Source organism: Budorcas taxicolor, chromosome 3, assembly GCF_023091745.1.
Source record: "Budorcas taxicolor isolate Tak-1 chromosome 3, Takin1.1, whole genome shotgun sequence".
Lineage (NCBI taxonomy): Eukaryota > Metazoa > Chordata > Mammalia > Artiodactyla > Bovidae > Budorcas > Budorcas taxicolor.
Window position 1 is genome coordinate 13,371,243 of NC_068912.1, and position 14,815 is coordinate 13,386,057.

The following is a 14,815-nucleotide window of genomic DNA, read 5'->3' on the forward strand; positions in this document are numbered from 1 at the left end:
GGATCAGTCATACATAAATATATACACATTCATTTTTAGATTCTTTTCCAATATAGGTCATTACAGAATATTGAGTCAAGTTCCCTGTGCTTTACAGTAGTCTTATTAGTTATCCCTTTTATATATAGTAGTGATGTACATGTCAGTCCCAATCTCCCAGTCTATTCTGTCCTCACTTCTTTACCCCCTGGTAACCACAAGTTTACCGTAAGTAAACCATAAGTTTAATTCAACATAAGCACACTGAGTAAGCTCTTTTAGAGTTGGTTAGGTAGCAATGTGAGAGGGGCCCAAATGGGGAAGGGCTGGCAGCAGATCAAGGGATAACCACTGTGAGCCAAGAGGAACTCACCTCTGCTTGCCTGATTTAAGGCCCTAAAGGTGAATGTCAGCTCAAAATCAAGTTAGATAGGTTTCAGTTGAGCCCTGAATCTCAGTTTTGTGTCATCTACGTGTGGCCAAAGTCCAAGCCCAATTTTAGGGAGCAGTGTGATGTGGGTTTGTACAGATGGTAGAGTCCAGTCCTGGCTGGTCCTGGAAGCAACCTATTTTCTCTTCTGTTTGGAAAAAAAAAAAAGCAGAGCAAGGCTGGAGATAAGCCAGAATGCAGCCCCTCCCACAATAGATATGCAAAAGGTTTTAAAGGAAAGGATCAGGGAACCCTGGAAGGAGACATCAAATGAAAGAGACAGAGAAGCTGTGCTCTTGACATCCCTGCTCTCAGAGTTGCACAAAGTTCTATAGAATGGCTCCTTTATCCACCTCCTAAGTAATTACTTCATATATTCAGTATGCCAGACTATACTGACATCTAAGGATACAGAGACTAGACCAACACTGTAGGAGTGTTTAACAAAGTGAAACCAAGTGAGGGAGAGTTTTAAGCAAAAGACAGTAGAGGCCAAGTCAGAGAAGGCAGAGCTGATATATGATGAAAGATAAGAATTGAGTCACATCCCCTGAATTTAGCCACAAAGCACTGAAAAGGAAAGCGGAAGAATACAGATGAGAACCTGCTTTGATAGCTGGGTTTGATGGGTGCCTCACCACATACTAGCTATGCAGTTTAACCCCAGTGGGCCTCAGTTTCCTCATCTGTGAAATAAAGGCAGTGATAATAGCTTCTCAGAATTGTTTTGATCATTAAATTAGTGTTTGCCTACATATGTTTACAAATAATATATGACAAATGCACACCAGGCACATAGTTAAAAACATTGTATTATATCATGTGAGTGAGTGAGTGAAGTCGCTCATTCGTGTCCAACTCTTTGCAACCCCATGGACTGTAGCCTACCAGACTCCTCCATCCATAGAATTTTCTAGGCAAGAGTACTGGAGTGGGTTGCCATTTCCTTCTCCCATATTATATCATAAGTATCTATTATTATCACCATTATCATTATAATCACAAGCATGAAAAATCAACTTTAGTATGTTGGTGGGGATAAAAATAAGATTGTATTGAGCAAAAGATCAGAGTAAGAAAAAAGTAGAGACAATGTTTCTTCTATGAGTCTTTCCACAGAAAAGAAACAGACATTGGGAACATTAAATGCAAATAGGGTTTTGTTTTGCTGTTTTACTAAAGCGGAGAGGATTAAACACATGTTTGGAGGAAGTGAATAGATGCAGAGAATTTATATCTGGGACACATGGAGGTGAGCTCAGGGTCAAGAAAGAGCAGGATCTTCCTTGAGTTGGTGGAGGGGCAGCTTTTCCAAGGTCACCAGACAGGGGAGAAGCAAGGGGCTGATGCAAGTAAACTGTGTGAGTCTGGTGGCAGCAAAATGAGGGACTTCCTTAATAACATCAACTCCTCTGAAAAATGGGAGTGAGGTGACCTAACAAGGGGAGACAGGAGAGGAGAAGGGCCAGGTCTAACGGGAAAGGAGAAGACCAACAAGGAAAACAGGAGACAGCCAGGGAGAAAAGCCAGGGAGGCTCTGGGGTGCCCTGATGGCCAGTGCACATGAGACTGAACATTTCACCAGCCGCTGATTGACAGCTTCCGAAAGTGGCAGAAGCAACTGCTGACTAAGGTTTTTCTCTCCCTCAGTCCCTGTGTCTAAACCTGTCCTCACCTTCAGCTCTCCTGGGACCAGGACTTTTGTGGGAGATAAGATGAGTCTTCAGTGTGAAGTTCAGAGAGGTTCTCTGCCCATCTGGTTCCAGTTTTATCGTGAAGGTGTCTTGCTCAAAAGGAGAGAAGCCGTTTCATGGATAACAGCATCCTATAGCTTCTTTCTGATCGCAGAGCATTCTGGGAACTACTACTGCACAGCTGACAATGGCTTTGGCCCTCAGAGAAGTGAGACCATGAGCCTCTCTGTCACCGGTAAGCCCTAGGTTCTGTTAGTGACCCATCCCTGGCCTCTATCCTTGTGAAAGTGAAAGTCGCTCAGCCGTGTCCAACTCTTTGTGACCCCATGGACTATACAGTCCATGGAATTCTCCAGGCCAGAATACTGGAGTGGGTAGCCTTTCCCTTCTCTGGAGTATCTTGCCAACCCAAGGATCAAACCCAGGTCTTCCACATTGCAGGCAGATTCTTTACCAGCCGAGCCACAAGGGAAGGCTGGCCGGTATCCTTGATCCCTCCAGAAATGTGTTCCCACCTTCAAGTTTCCCCTGCTTCTTCCTCTGGCCAAACCTATGTCATTCTCAATACCTTGGTTCTCTTGAGACAGCTGTCTGTTGCCTTTGAGCCTTGTACTGTGAGCAACTCAGATGTTATCACCCCCCTAGCTTCCTGCAGAGCAGCTCTCTCTCTCCTGGACCCCAACTCTGAGGAGGCAAATGCTTCTCTCTTTCTGTCCTCTTGCCCTACTAATCCACAGATTTCTGATTTTCATTAATTACATTGTTTCCCATAGCTACAAAATCAGTTCCCAGGGTCACTGAGTTGTCACTTGTCCCTTTCCTATCAGATACTCCTAGGTGGTTCAGTGGTAAAGAATCCACCTGCCAAAGCAGGAGATACAGGAGGTGCTATTTTGATTCCTGGGTTGGGAAGATAGTCTGGGGTAGGAAATGGTAACCCTCTCCAGTATTCTTGCCTGAAAATATGCCATGGACAGAGGAGCCTGGTAGGCTGCAGTCCATGTGGTCTGCAGTCCGTGTGGGCCTGACTGAGCAACTGAGCATGCAAGCACTGATCATGTACAGATACAAAACCATAAAAGATACAAAGACAGGGAGCAGGATCATAGTTATACCAAAGATGTCCTCCTTGAGTAGGCACTTTTAGAGTTGGTTAGGCAGCAGTGTGAGAGGACACAGAGGGGAGGGGCTGGAAGCAGGGCAAGGGGCATCCATTCTGAGTCAAGAGGAATTCACATCTGCTTGCTTGGCTTAAGGTCCCAAAGTCCATGAAGGTGACTGTCAGCTCAGTATGAAGTTAAAATGGTTTCTGTTGAGCCTTGAATCTCAGTGCGTTTTTTGTTTTTTTGTTTTTTTGTTTTTTGCCATCTGTTATGGCCAAACTCCAAGCCCAATTTTAGGGGGCAGTGTGATTTGTGCTCTCCTGAGGGCCAGTGGACATAAGACTGGATATTTCACTAGTCACTGATTAACAGCTCTAGGCAGTGGAAGCAACTGTTGACTAAGGTTTTCTCTCCCTCAGTGCCCGTGTCTCAACCTGTCCTTACCCTCAGCCCTCCTGGAACCCGGACTCTTGTGGGAAATGAGGTGAGACTGCAGTGTGAAGTTCAGAGAGGGTCTTCGCCCATCTGGTACCAGTTTTTTCATGAAGATGTGTTGCTCACAAAGATAGAAGCTACTTCATGGAGAACAAAGTCCTATAGCTTCTCTGTGACTGCAGAGCATTCTGGGAACTACTACTGCACAGCTGACAATGGCTTTGGCCCTCAGAGCAGTGAGACCATTAACCTCTCTGTCATTGGTAAGCTCTGGATTTCTGCTAGTGACCCATCCCTAACCCAGATCCTTGTCATGCCAACTCCTTTCAGAGATTTTCATGGATCTTCCAGTTTCCTACCCCATCAACTTAATGCCCATCTCGTTTCCCTTCTCAAAGAACCATCTATCTGTGGGCTTCACTCCTCATTCAGCCCTCACTCAACCAGGCCCCAAAGATAGCTCAACACATTCCCCCGCTTTTACCAAATGAATTTATTTTCTCAAAAGTCCCTGGTGGCTCAGATGGTAAAAAATATGCCTGCAATGCAGAAGACCCAGTTTCCAGCCCTGGGTCAGGAAGATACCCTGGAGTAGGAAATGGCAACCCACTCCAGTATTCTTGCCTGGAAAAGTCCATGGACAGAGGAGCCTGGCTGGTTATAGGCCATGGGATCACAAAGAGTTGGACATGACTGAGAGACTAACACTTTTGTATTCTCAAATTATATTTTCAGGCCCTGTGTGTTCAGTCTCCAAGCCAATTTCTCTTAACTGGATGCACAGAAGCGTCTCATATCTCCCCACTAATACCTACATATTAATTTAGCTACAAGTTCAGACATATGGACATATAGTGGACAAGAGCTTACCTTTTCCAAAGGGTTCTGAAGTAGTTCAGACTCTTGCTGCTGCTGCTGCTGCTGCTGCTGTTAAGTCGCTTCAGTCATGTCAGACTCTGTGCGACCCCATAGATAGCAGCCCACCAGGCTCCCACGTCCCTGGGATTCTCCAGGCTGGAATGGTTTGCCATTTCCTTCTCCAGTGCATGAAAGTGAAAAGTGAAAGTGAAGTCGCTCAGTCGTGGGTTGTGGGTTCTCCACACAGGAGGGGGTTGCCATTTCCTTCTCCAGTGCATGAAAGTGAAAAGTGAGAGTGAAAAGTGAAAGTGAAGTCGCTCAGTCGTGTCTGACTCTTAGCAACCCCATGGACTACAGCCTACCAGGCTCCTCCATCCATGGGATTTTCCACTGGAGTAGGGAAGGCCAGTGCCTTTTCCACTGGAAGGCCATTACCTTCTCCAGTTCAGATTCTTACAGTAGGTTTAAAGAGGGCTGAAAGTGAAAGGAAGGGAGGAAATGGTTTCCTGGAAGACAACTCACTGGTTTTTCTGGGGTTTCTGGAATCTTTTGACTTAACCCAGAAATAACATGTGTCATTTCTTTGTATTATGTTTTTTACAGTTTTGTTGCAGTATGACATACATTTGTAAATGTATACGAATCATCAGTGTACAGTTTATGGTTGCCTATAGAACCATGAAAAATTGTCATTTTAGGAGCAAAATTGCTTCCATTTACTCTTGGAATCTTCATGTAGAAGAGAGTGAACGTTCAGTTTTCTTTTCAGAGAAGCAGAAAGACAGAGAAATCTTGAGTCAGATGTATAAGATCATTTTAGATAAGAAATAAAAAAACCTTGATGTCCCTGAGGGGTGAGGGTTTGCTAAGTAAATCCAGGGAATGGAGGAAAAAAAAAAAAAAAAAAAAAAAGGAAGACAACATATTCAGATTCACAGAATAAGAACTGAGAGCTTTCTCAGAATTCAACTTATTTCTCAAAAACAGGTTGTATTTATGCTTGATGAACTAGATGCTTTCATTATTATCTACTTCTAGCCCTGCCATCTGTTTCCTTTCTCTGTCTTTCTGCCCCATTTTTCGTATTGCTCCGAAGTGCTTTCCACTCTCATTCTTAAGACTCTGTCTTATGACTTATCTTGCCTCAGACCTCCTGCAAATTTCATCATTGACTGTCTTAGACTTTGTAATAGGACATCCTGCTCTGTATTTCAACAGCTGCCCCAACGGGCAGTGCTGTATGATTTGCTACCAAAGCAGTGCTTCTAACAAGTCTAATTGGCCAAGTAGCCTAACTCTAAGACACCTCACAAGCCACAGGCAAGTCTATACATGAAATGTTCTTAAACCAACTGCCCACCTCCAGTTCAACAAGTGGTGGCAGAGGGAGCAGGGTCAATTGGGACAATATGACATATAACGAACTACATTGAGGAAAATAGTTTTTCTAGGAATGATATACACAGCAGGACCTCTGAGGTTTCCTAGAAAGAGCCAGTGTATACGTAAAACATCTTGCTTGAGTTGCGTGATATCAGTGTGGATGAGAATATCTGAATTCTAGCCCTAGTTGTGAAAATAGCTAGTTCGTAATTTAGGCAAAATTTTAAAATATTCTTTGTCTTACAGTTTTCACTTTCTCTTGAAAGTTAGATAAGACAGTAATTAGTGTCTCTTAAAGCCCCAGAATTCTGTGATTTGAGTTGGAATAAGAACCCAAAGGTAATGAATTCATGATTCTCTGAAAGAAATGTGGTGAGGGTCCGTGGGTGTCCCTTTTTTTACCTGGAAAAGCAAAGGAGAGCATCACTTTGACAGAGTCTCATCATCCTTCAAGGTGGTGGGGAGGAGTTAGGGGAGTCACTTGTAGGGTTTGAGAAACAGGAATTAGTCATAGTATGATGGTAACTACAAGTGCGGTCTGGTCAGAACTTTAGGCAAGTTCTTGTTATGGTCTATGGTCTTAGGAACCCATGAGTCCATCTGGAGTCCTTATTACTGCGGTCCTATCTTGAAACTGATCAGTCTGAACGATCACTTGCTCCTTGACAGTTCTTGTTTCAGATCATAGTAAAACATGACCAAAGGAAGACACTGCACCTATATAAATTGTTGAGTAGAGAGATTATGTATGAAATGTAAATGCTCTGAGATTCAAACTCTAAAGCCTGAAGCTGAGCTATCCAGGAAAGTCCCAAGTCCTAAAGACATCCTCTTCCTCATGATCGTGTTTTATTTTCTTCTCAAACTTACTGTTATCTAAATCCCTTTTACTTCTTGTTTCATGTGTATCTTCCTCAATACCAGAGTGTAAGCTTCATGAAAGTGGAACCTTTTTAGTTTTGGTCTGCTCTGCATCCCTGTGCTTACTCGGTGTCTGGCACAAAGTAGGTCTTCAGTGAGTATTTGTAATTCCATGGACAAAAAGTCAGGTGAGCTGAGGAAGAAAAGATTAGAGAGAGAACACTGGTCTTCACATCTGCTTATGCCAACTGAACAGAAATAAATGAGCCTTAAATTAACACACAAATTGAGCAGCTTCACACTGAGCCATGCAGACTTTCTGACAAAATAATTTGTTTTGTGGTTTTTTTTTTTTTCTTTTTGAGGGAATATACCCCAAAGAGAAGACATGGAAATTTCGTGGGAATATAAACTGATAAGATATGCCCATTTTGAATCTATCCACACACACATACACAGAGCATTCTCAAGCAAATACAAGAGTCTGAATATAACTTTATTCACTGAACTATAAGCCATAAACATAAGAAGCCTAATGTGGGAATTTTTGCTTCGATGCATTTAAAACTGTAACAGGGAGAGAAAAGCCACAAAATTCCTAATACCTTAAAGAAGAAGAATTTTTTTAAGAAATAAAAAAGTTTTCTGGATATTCTTAATACAATTAAAGAAAATATGGACTTATGGACTCCAGGGGGAGAAAAATACAATGGGGAAATTAATGAGGTTAAAGAAGAGATGAATCTTATCAGAAAAGAAAAGGAAAACAAGAAAATATATATATACACACACACACATATATATATATACACACACACACACATATATATATATATACACATATATATATACATATATATATATGTATCAGAGTTCAGGAGAAAAACCAAAGAAAACAATAAAGTTATTTTAGAAATAAAATCCAAATTTGAAGGAGAAGGAATAAAATGCATACTTCTGAAATCTGTTAATGGAATGGAGTTGGTATGAGAAAATAATATGGAACCCAAGGTAGAAAAACACAGAAAAAGGCAAAAGGAAAAAGAAATTAAAATATGGAGATCAGACAATGAAGAACACAAGTGCCGATAATTAAGTGTCTAAAGAGAGAAAAAAACTCAAAGATTTAATTAAAAATTTCTTGACTTGAAGAAAACTTGAGTATATAGATTAAAAGACATATCTTGATGAGGATAAAAATATATACGTGCACATGTGTGAGTGTGTGTGTGTGTGTGTGTGTGTATGATCATGGCGGAAAAAAAAAAAAACAATGAGTCGTCTCAGAAAGAAAAATATTAAGTGGTCTTAGATTTTACATAGAAGTCAATACTAAAAGAGAGAAACAATGTTCAGACTTGCAGTTTCGGAGGAGAAATGAGAATTGGGAATTTTATCAATAACCTCAGATATACAGATGACACCACCCTTATGGCAGAAACTGAAGAAGAACTAAAGAGCCTCTTCAAAGTGAAAGAGGAGAGTGAACAAATTGGCTTAAAGCTCAGGGCAAGGGCAGGATGATATGAGAGAATGGCATTGAAACATGTAAAATATCATATGTGAAACGAATCGCCAGTCCCGGTTTGATGTATGATATAGGGTGCTCGGGGCTGGTGCACTGGGATGACCCAGAGGGATGGGATGGGGAGAACATGTACACTCATGGCGGATTCAAGTCAATGTAAGGCAAAACCAATACAATATTGTAAAGTAAAATAAATTAATTAATTAAATTTAAAAAAAACCCTCAACATTCAAAAAACAAAGATCATGGCATCCGGTCCCATCACTTCATGGTAAATAGATGGGGAAACAGTGGAAACAGTGAGAGATTTTATTTTTCTGGGCTCCAAAATCACTGCAGATGGTGACTGCAGCCATGAAATTAAAAGACACTTACTCCTTGGCAGGAAAGTTATGACCAACCTAGATAGCATATTCAAAAGCAGAGACATTATTTTGTCAACAAAGGTCCCTCTAGTCAAGGCTATAGTTTTTCCAGTAGTCATGTATGGATGTGAGAGTTGGACTGTAAAGAAAGCTGAGCACAGAAGAATTGATGCTTTTGAACTGTGGTGTTGGAGAAGACTCTTGAGAGTCTCTTGGACAGCAAGGAGATCCAACCAGTTCATCCTAAAGGAGATCAGTCCTGGGTGTTCATTGGAAGGACTGATGCTGAAGTTGAAACTCCAATACTTTGGCCACCTGATGTGAAGAGCTGACTCATCTGAAAAGACCCTGATGCTGGGAAAGATTGAGGGCAGGAGGAGAAGGGGATGACAGAGGATGAGATGGTTGGATGGCATCACCAACACAATGGACATGGGTTTGGGTGGACTCCGGGAGTTGATGATGGACAGGGAGGCCTGGTGTGCTGCAGTTCATGGGGTCGCAAAGGGTCGGACATGACTGAGCAACTGAACTGAACTGAACTGAACTGATATAAAATCAAAAAGACATTTTCAAATGTGCAAGGATTTAAAGAACTTAGTACTCGTTAACCCCTCTTGAAAAATTACTTGATGACAAACACTACCCCAGCAGAGATAAGAATCAATATAAAAGACACAAAATGAAGAAACCATGATATGAAAAGTGAATACTGAATCTATTCACATCCGTAGGTCTCAACCTTGTCTGCATATTAGATTGATGTTGATGTATGGAAGAACCATCACAATATTATAAAGTAATTATCTTCCAATTAAAAATTAAATTAAGTTAAAAAAGAGTCACCTAGGAATATTGAAAAAGATACTTTACTAAGCTCTCTCCAGACCAGGTTAGTTCAGAATCTTTCAGATGAGGCCTCATAATCCCTTTTTTTTTTTTTAACACATCCTCAGTTGACAATATTATACAAATAGAGTTGAAAATCACTGATTAAGACAAAAATAAAGGCTAGGCAATATAAGAGCTATGGCTACAGAATAGAAAGCAACTATTATAAATGCTAAAACAGTAAAAGGTGACAAAGGTCCAGCTAGTCAAAGCTGTTTTTTCCAGTAGTTGTGTATGAATGTGAGAGTTGGACCATAATGAAAGCTAAGAACCAAAGAATTGATGCTTTTGTACTGTGATGTTGGAGAAAACTCTTGAGAGTCCCTTGAACTGCAAGGAGATTCAACCAGTCAATCCAAAGGAAATCAATCCTGAATATTCATTGGAAGGACTGACGCTGAAGCTGAAACTCTAGTACTTTGGCCACCTGATATGAAGAACTGACTCCATTGGAAAAGACCCTGATGCTGGGAAAGATTGAAGGCAGGAGGAGAAGGGGACGACAGAGGATGGGATGGTTGGATGGCATCACTGACTCGATGGACATGAGTTTGAGCAAGTTCCAGGAGTCGGTGTTGGACAGGGAAGCCTGGTGTGCTGAGGTCCATAGGGTCACAAAGAATTGGACACAACGGAGTGAATGAACTTAACTGAACTGAAAACAGTTTAAAAAAACATGTAACAAAGAAAAATCAGTCAGAGGGAATAGAGGAAATAAAAAAAACAATTTTCTTCTTGTTTCATAATGGAGGACAAAAATTCATGTGGTAATTTAGAAAAATTAATGACAGATTCAAGAGTTTTCATTTTGCAAATAATTTCTGAATACTTTTATAGACTGCAACTCATCACTAATGGATTACAATTCACTAGCAGTCCATAAAAAATCAGTAAAGTTCAAGGTTCCCATAGGATAGAATAAGTAAATTCTTCAGACAAACAACTGTAAAGTTTAAGACTAGGAAAAGAGAAATAATAGGGAAAATAAGTCTGTATGTTTATGTGACTGCAATTGATCAGAAAGTGGGGAAAGAAGACTCTTATAAACCATAAGTGTAAGTGCAAATTGGTTGAAACTTTTTGAAGAACACATAGCGTTATATATCATTATTTGAATGCTTATATAGCAGTTCCAGAAATCCCACTTGTAAGAATTTATCCTAAGAAATGTATTGACAAAGCACAATGATATATATACAGAACTGTGTATGGAGCCTTATTCAAAATTATAAAATGATAGCAACCTAAAGTTCCATAAAGGGGAATAGCTTAAATGTGTTACAGTAAATTCATACTGTGGGATGCTTTGTGGTTGTTAAAAATAACCAAACAATATTTACCCTAAAATATCAAATTTTAAATTTAAAAGAGTTGCTTTTATGCATGTAAATTATACCTCAATAAAACTTATTTTTTAAGTGAGTGAGATAGATCCTTAAGTAACAACATAGAATGATGGTCATGATATTTTGCTTATTGGAAAAATCAGCTGGTAGACCAGTACATATCTCTTGCTCCCATGCATATATGTGAGTTTTTCTATGAATTTATTTGTGTTGATAAGGCTGAGTGTTCCTACACATAGAAAAGATCTAGAAAGTGTCACCAAATTATCAACAGAGGTAACCTCTGGAAAATAAAAATAGAGGAAATGGGAAAAGATACTGATATCAACTAACTCTTTTTTGCTTTCAGTTCCAGTATCTCGCCCTGTTCTCATGCTCAGGGCTCCCAGGGCCCAGGCTGTGGTGGGAGACGTGGTGCAGCTTCACTGTGAGGCTCAGAGAGGCTCTCCCCCGATCCTGTACCAGTTTTATCATGAGGATGTCACCCTCGGGAGCAGCTCAAGTCCCTCTGGAGGGGGTGCTTCCTTCAACCTCGTTCTGAAGACAGAGCATTCTGGGAACTACTTCTGTGAGGCCAACAATGGCCAGGGGGTCCAGCGCAGTTACACAGTGTCACTCAGTGTCAAAGGTAAGTTGACCCAACTACAGCACAACCAGAGACAGACCATCTCCCCCACTTTTCCCAGTAGCGGAGACTGGAGGTACCCCAGGGACACTTGCTGTGGGACATCATTGCTAGCCTGCTGTCTACACAGCCTCCATCTGAGAGTTCTGTATTCTACATTTTTAGGAACTTGAACCTTCATTTTGCTTGCTTTGCCTCTCCTGGTAGCAACACTGCAGCCATTGTGACCCAACGTATCTCAATGTAGGAATAAAGGCTTTTCAAATGCAAGTTGCACCCTGGCCAACAATGATAAGCAAAAAAAAGTTTAAAAGAAATTATAAAGTTCAACCTGTCTCAGTTCAGTTCAGTCGCTCAGTCGTATCTAACTCTTTGTGACCCCATGAATCGCAGCACACCAGGCCTCCCTGTCCATCACCAACTCCCGGAGTTCACTCAGACTCACATCCATTGAGCGGACGTGCATGCCCCGACTCGAGACAAGGACTGACTCCTAGTCAATGATGCCATCCAGCCATCTCATCCTCTGTCGTCCCTTTCTCCTCCTGCCCCCAATCCCTACCAGCATCAGAGTCTTTTCCAATGAGTCAACTCTTCGCATGAGGTGACCAAAGTACTGGAGTTTCAGCTTTAGCATCATTCCTTCCAAAGAAATCCCAGGGCTGATCTCCTTTAGAATGGACTGGTTGGATCTCCTTGCAGTCCAAGGGACTCTCAAGAGTCTTCTCCACCACCACAGTTCAAAAGCATCAACTCTTTGGCGCTCAGCCTTCTTCACAGTCCAACTACATCCATACACGACCACAGGAAAAACCATAGCCTTGACAAGACGGACCTTTTTTGGCAAAGTAATGTCTCTGCTTTTCAATATGCTATCTAGGTTGGTCATAACTTTCCTTCCAAGGAGTAAGCATCTTTTAATTTCATGGCTGCAGTCAGAAGAGATTGGTTGGGGTTTCCTCTGTCTGTCACACCTCACTCCAGTACTCTTGCCTGGAAAATCCCATGGACGGAGGAGCCTGGTAGGCTGCAAACCATGCGGTCGCTAAGATTCGGAAACGACTGAGCGACTTCACTTTCACTTTTCACTTTCATGCATTGGAGAAGGAAATGGCAACCCACTCCAATGTTCTTGCCTGGAAAATCCCAGGGACAGAGGAGCCTGGTGGGCTGCCGTCTATGGGGTCTCACAGAAGTGGACACGACTGAAGTGACTTAGCAGCCACAGCAGCAACTATCTGTCAATCAATAATAAGGCCAACTCATTCTTTTATGGGCTCATAAATTTTGCTTTAGCCTCTCCTGCCACTGTCCTAGGGCAGCTCAGATCCTCACCCTGAACTCCTGCTAAAAGGCTTCTCAACACCATTCTCCTGAATTCTCTCTTACCTGTCATTCAGCAGTAGCACTCTCTCCCACCTGGCCATCATGGGCTGGCCAGGAAGTCATGCCCACTTTCAGCGCAAGCTTGACACCACTCTCATGGTCTTCCACTGTACACTCTGTCATCATTCTATGACTGTAATGTCCACATGGATGACCCACTCAACACCATGGCTTGTCATCCTTCCCACAACTCTCATCCACTCCCCCGTATACACACTACTCCAATTACCTGACCACAGCCTTCTATCCTTCTGCTTGTTTCTTCAACTCCTCTAATCACTATTGTCCTCAGACCTCAACAGAACTCCCAGTTCATTAACACCTTTACTTCCTCCCAGACAATCACACCCTTGGCTCCCAACCACCCTATTGGGTGTTTGTCTTTGTATCCATCCAGTAACTTATCCTTCCTCTTCCTAAGGTACAAAATAGAAGACTGCTTCCTATAAAAGGTGAAAATCTCCATCTCATTTCTATAATAGCATCCTTGCTTACATTCTCAGACAATTTGAACAACTTTCTCTCTTACATCCCTTAACACCTACTCTATAGGATCCTTCCTATTGAGTTTAACATGCTATAGCTCCCCCATGTCTAAGGGGGGAAAAAAAACCCATTTGATCTCATTTATGCCTCCAGTTGAGCTTCCCAGGTGGTAAAGAATCTGCCTGCTGATGCAAGAGACACAAAAGACGTGAGTTTGGTCCCTGGGTCAGGAAGATCCTCTATAGTAGGAAATGGCAACCCATTCCAGCATTCTTGCCTGGGAAAATCTATGTACAGAGAAGCCTGGCAGGCTACAGTCCATGGGACCACAGAGCTGGACACGACTGAGCAACCGAGTACACATCCCTCCAGCCACTGTTCTCTTATGACTAAATTTCCAAAAGGAGAGTCAGTTGCACAGGTTGCCTCCATTTCCTTTTTACCCACTAGGATTAAACCTTGGTTTCTTCTGAACTTTATACCAAAATTATTCTTACAAAAGTCACCAATGACCTCCATGGCTTTAAATCCAATGGCCATTTTCCAATCCTCACCTTACTTGATCTCTCAGAAACAGTCCATGCTGTTTATCTTTTTATCCTTCTGGAAACCATCCCTTCCTTGTCTTCAATGACTTCACTGTCTCCCGGATCTCCTCTCTCTGCCACTCCCTCTCAGTCTCCTTTACTAGCTCCTCACATTATAGATGAACTAAGCATTGGTGTGTTCCAGAACTTTGTCTGGCATGTATCCTCTTGTCTTATATATTAATATGTTCTTTCTCTGGGTGATCCTGGCTATGTCATCTATATAAGTGATTCTTAAACTTTTAACTACAAAACCTCCCATGTGAGCACATGCTTGTGCCATATCTCTTAAAAGTTCATGACCTGAAACACCTCTAAAATACATGGGATTCCCCCCCCCAGACCTGGTCCTCCTTCAAATGTCCCCACTTCTGTGAAAGATACCTCCATTCATTCAGATACACAAGGCAAAAATCCAGGAGTCTTCCTTGATGTTTCTCTCCCTTGCTCTCCATAGCCAGTTAATCATTAAGTCCTGTTGCTTTTATTTTTTATAAATATATCTCAGATCTTTTTTTTTCTATCTTTACTGCTGCTATCATAGTTATATCTACTGTCATTTCAATTATTGCAATGCCACTACTCCAGTCTATTTCTAATAACCTTTCCACTCCAATTTTGTGCCATTATGATCTGTTTTACACACTGATATTAGAATTGTCTCTTTTTTTTTTTTTTAAAGACAGGTTTGATCATCTCATGCCTCTGTAGAGAGACACTTACAGATTTCCCATTGCTCTGTGAAGAAGGATCAAAATCCATACCATGGCTTGTGATGCTCTGCCTGGCTCTTCAGCCTCCTATTTCCTGCCACTCTTCAAATGCTTCCCATAGCGCTGCTGTTACCTTATTTCAATA

At 41.7% G+C, this 14,815-nt stretch overlaps 1 protein-coding gene across 1 annotated transcript in view; it reads left to right on the plus strand.

Moving 5' to 3' along the window:
- The window catches only part of FCRL5 (Fc receptor like 5), a 57,758-nt gene that overhangs the window by 26,037 nt on the left and 16,906 nt on the right, over nucleotides 1–14,815 (plus strand). The window contains exons 8-10 of the mRNA XM_052637576.1: nucleotides 2,060–2,338; nucleotides 3,626–3,904; nucleotides 11,223–11,501. Of these exons, the coding sequence (XP_052493536.1) occupies nucleotides 2,060–2,338; nucleotides 3,626–3,904; nucleotides 11,223–11,501 (837 nt within the window). The remainder of the gene's footprint in view (nucleotides 1–2,059; nucleotides 2,339–3,625; nucleotides 3,905–11,222; nucleotides 11,502–14,815) is intronic.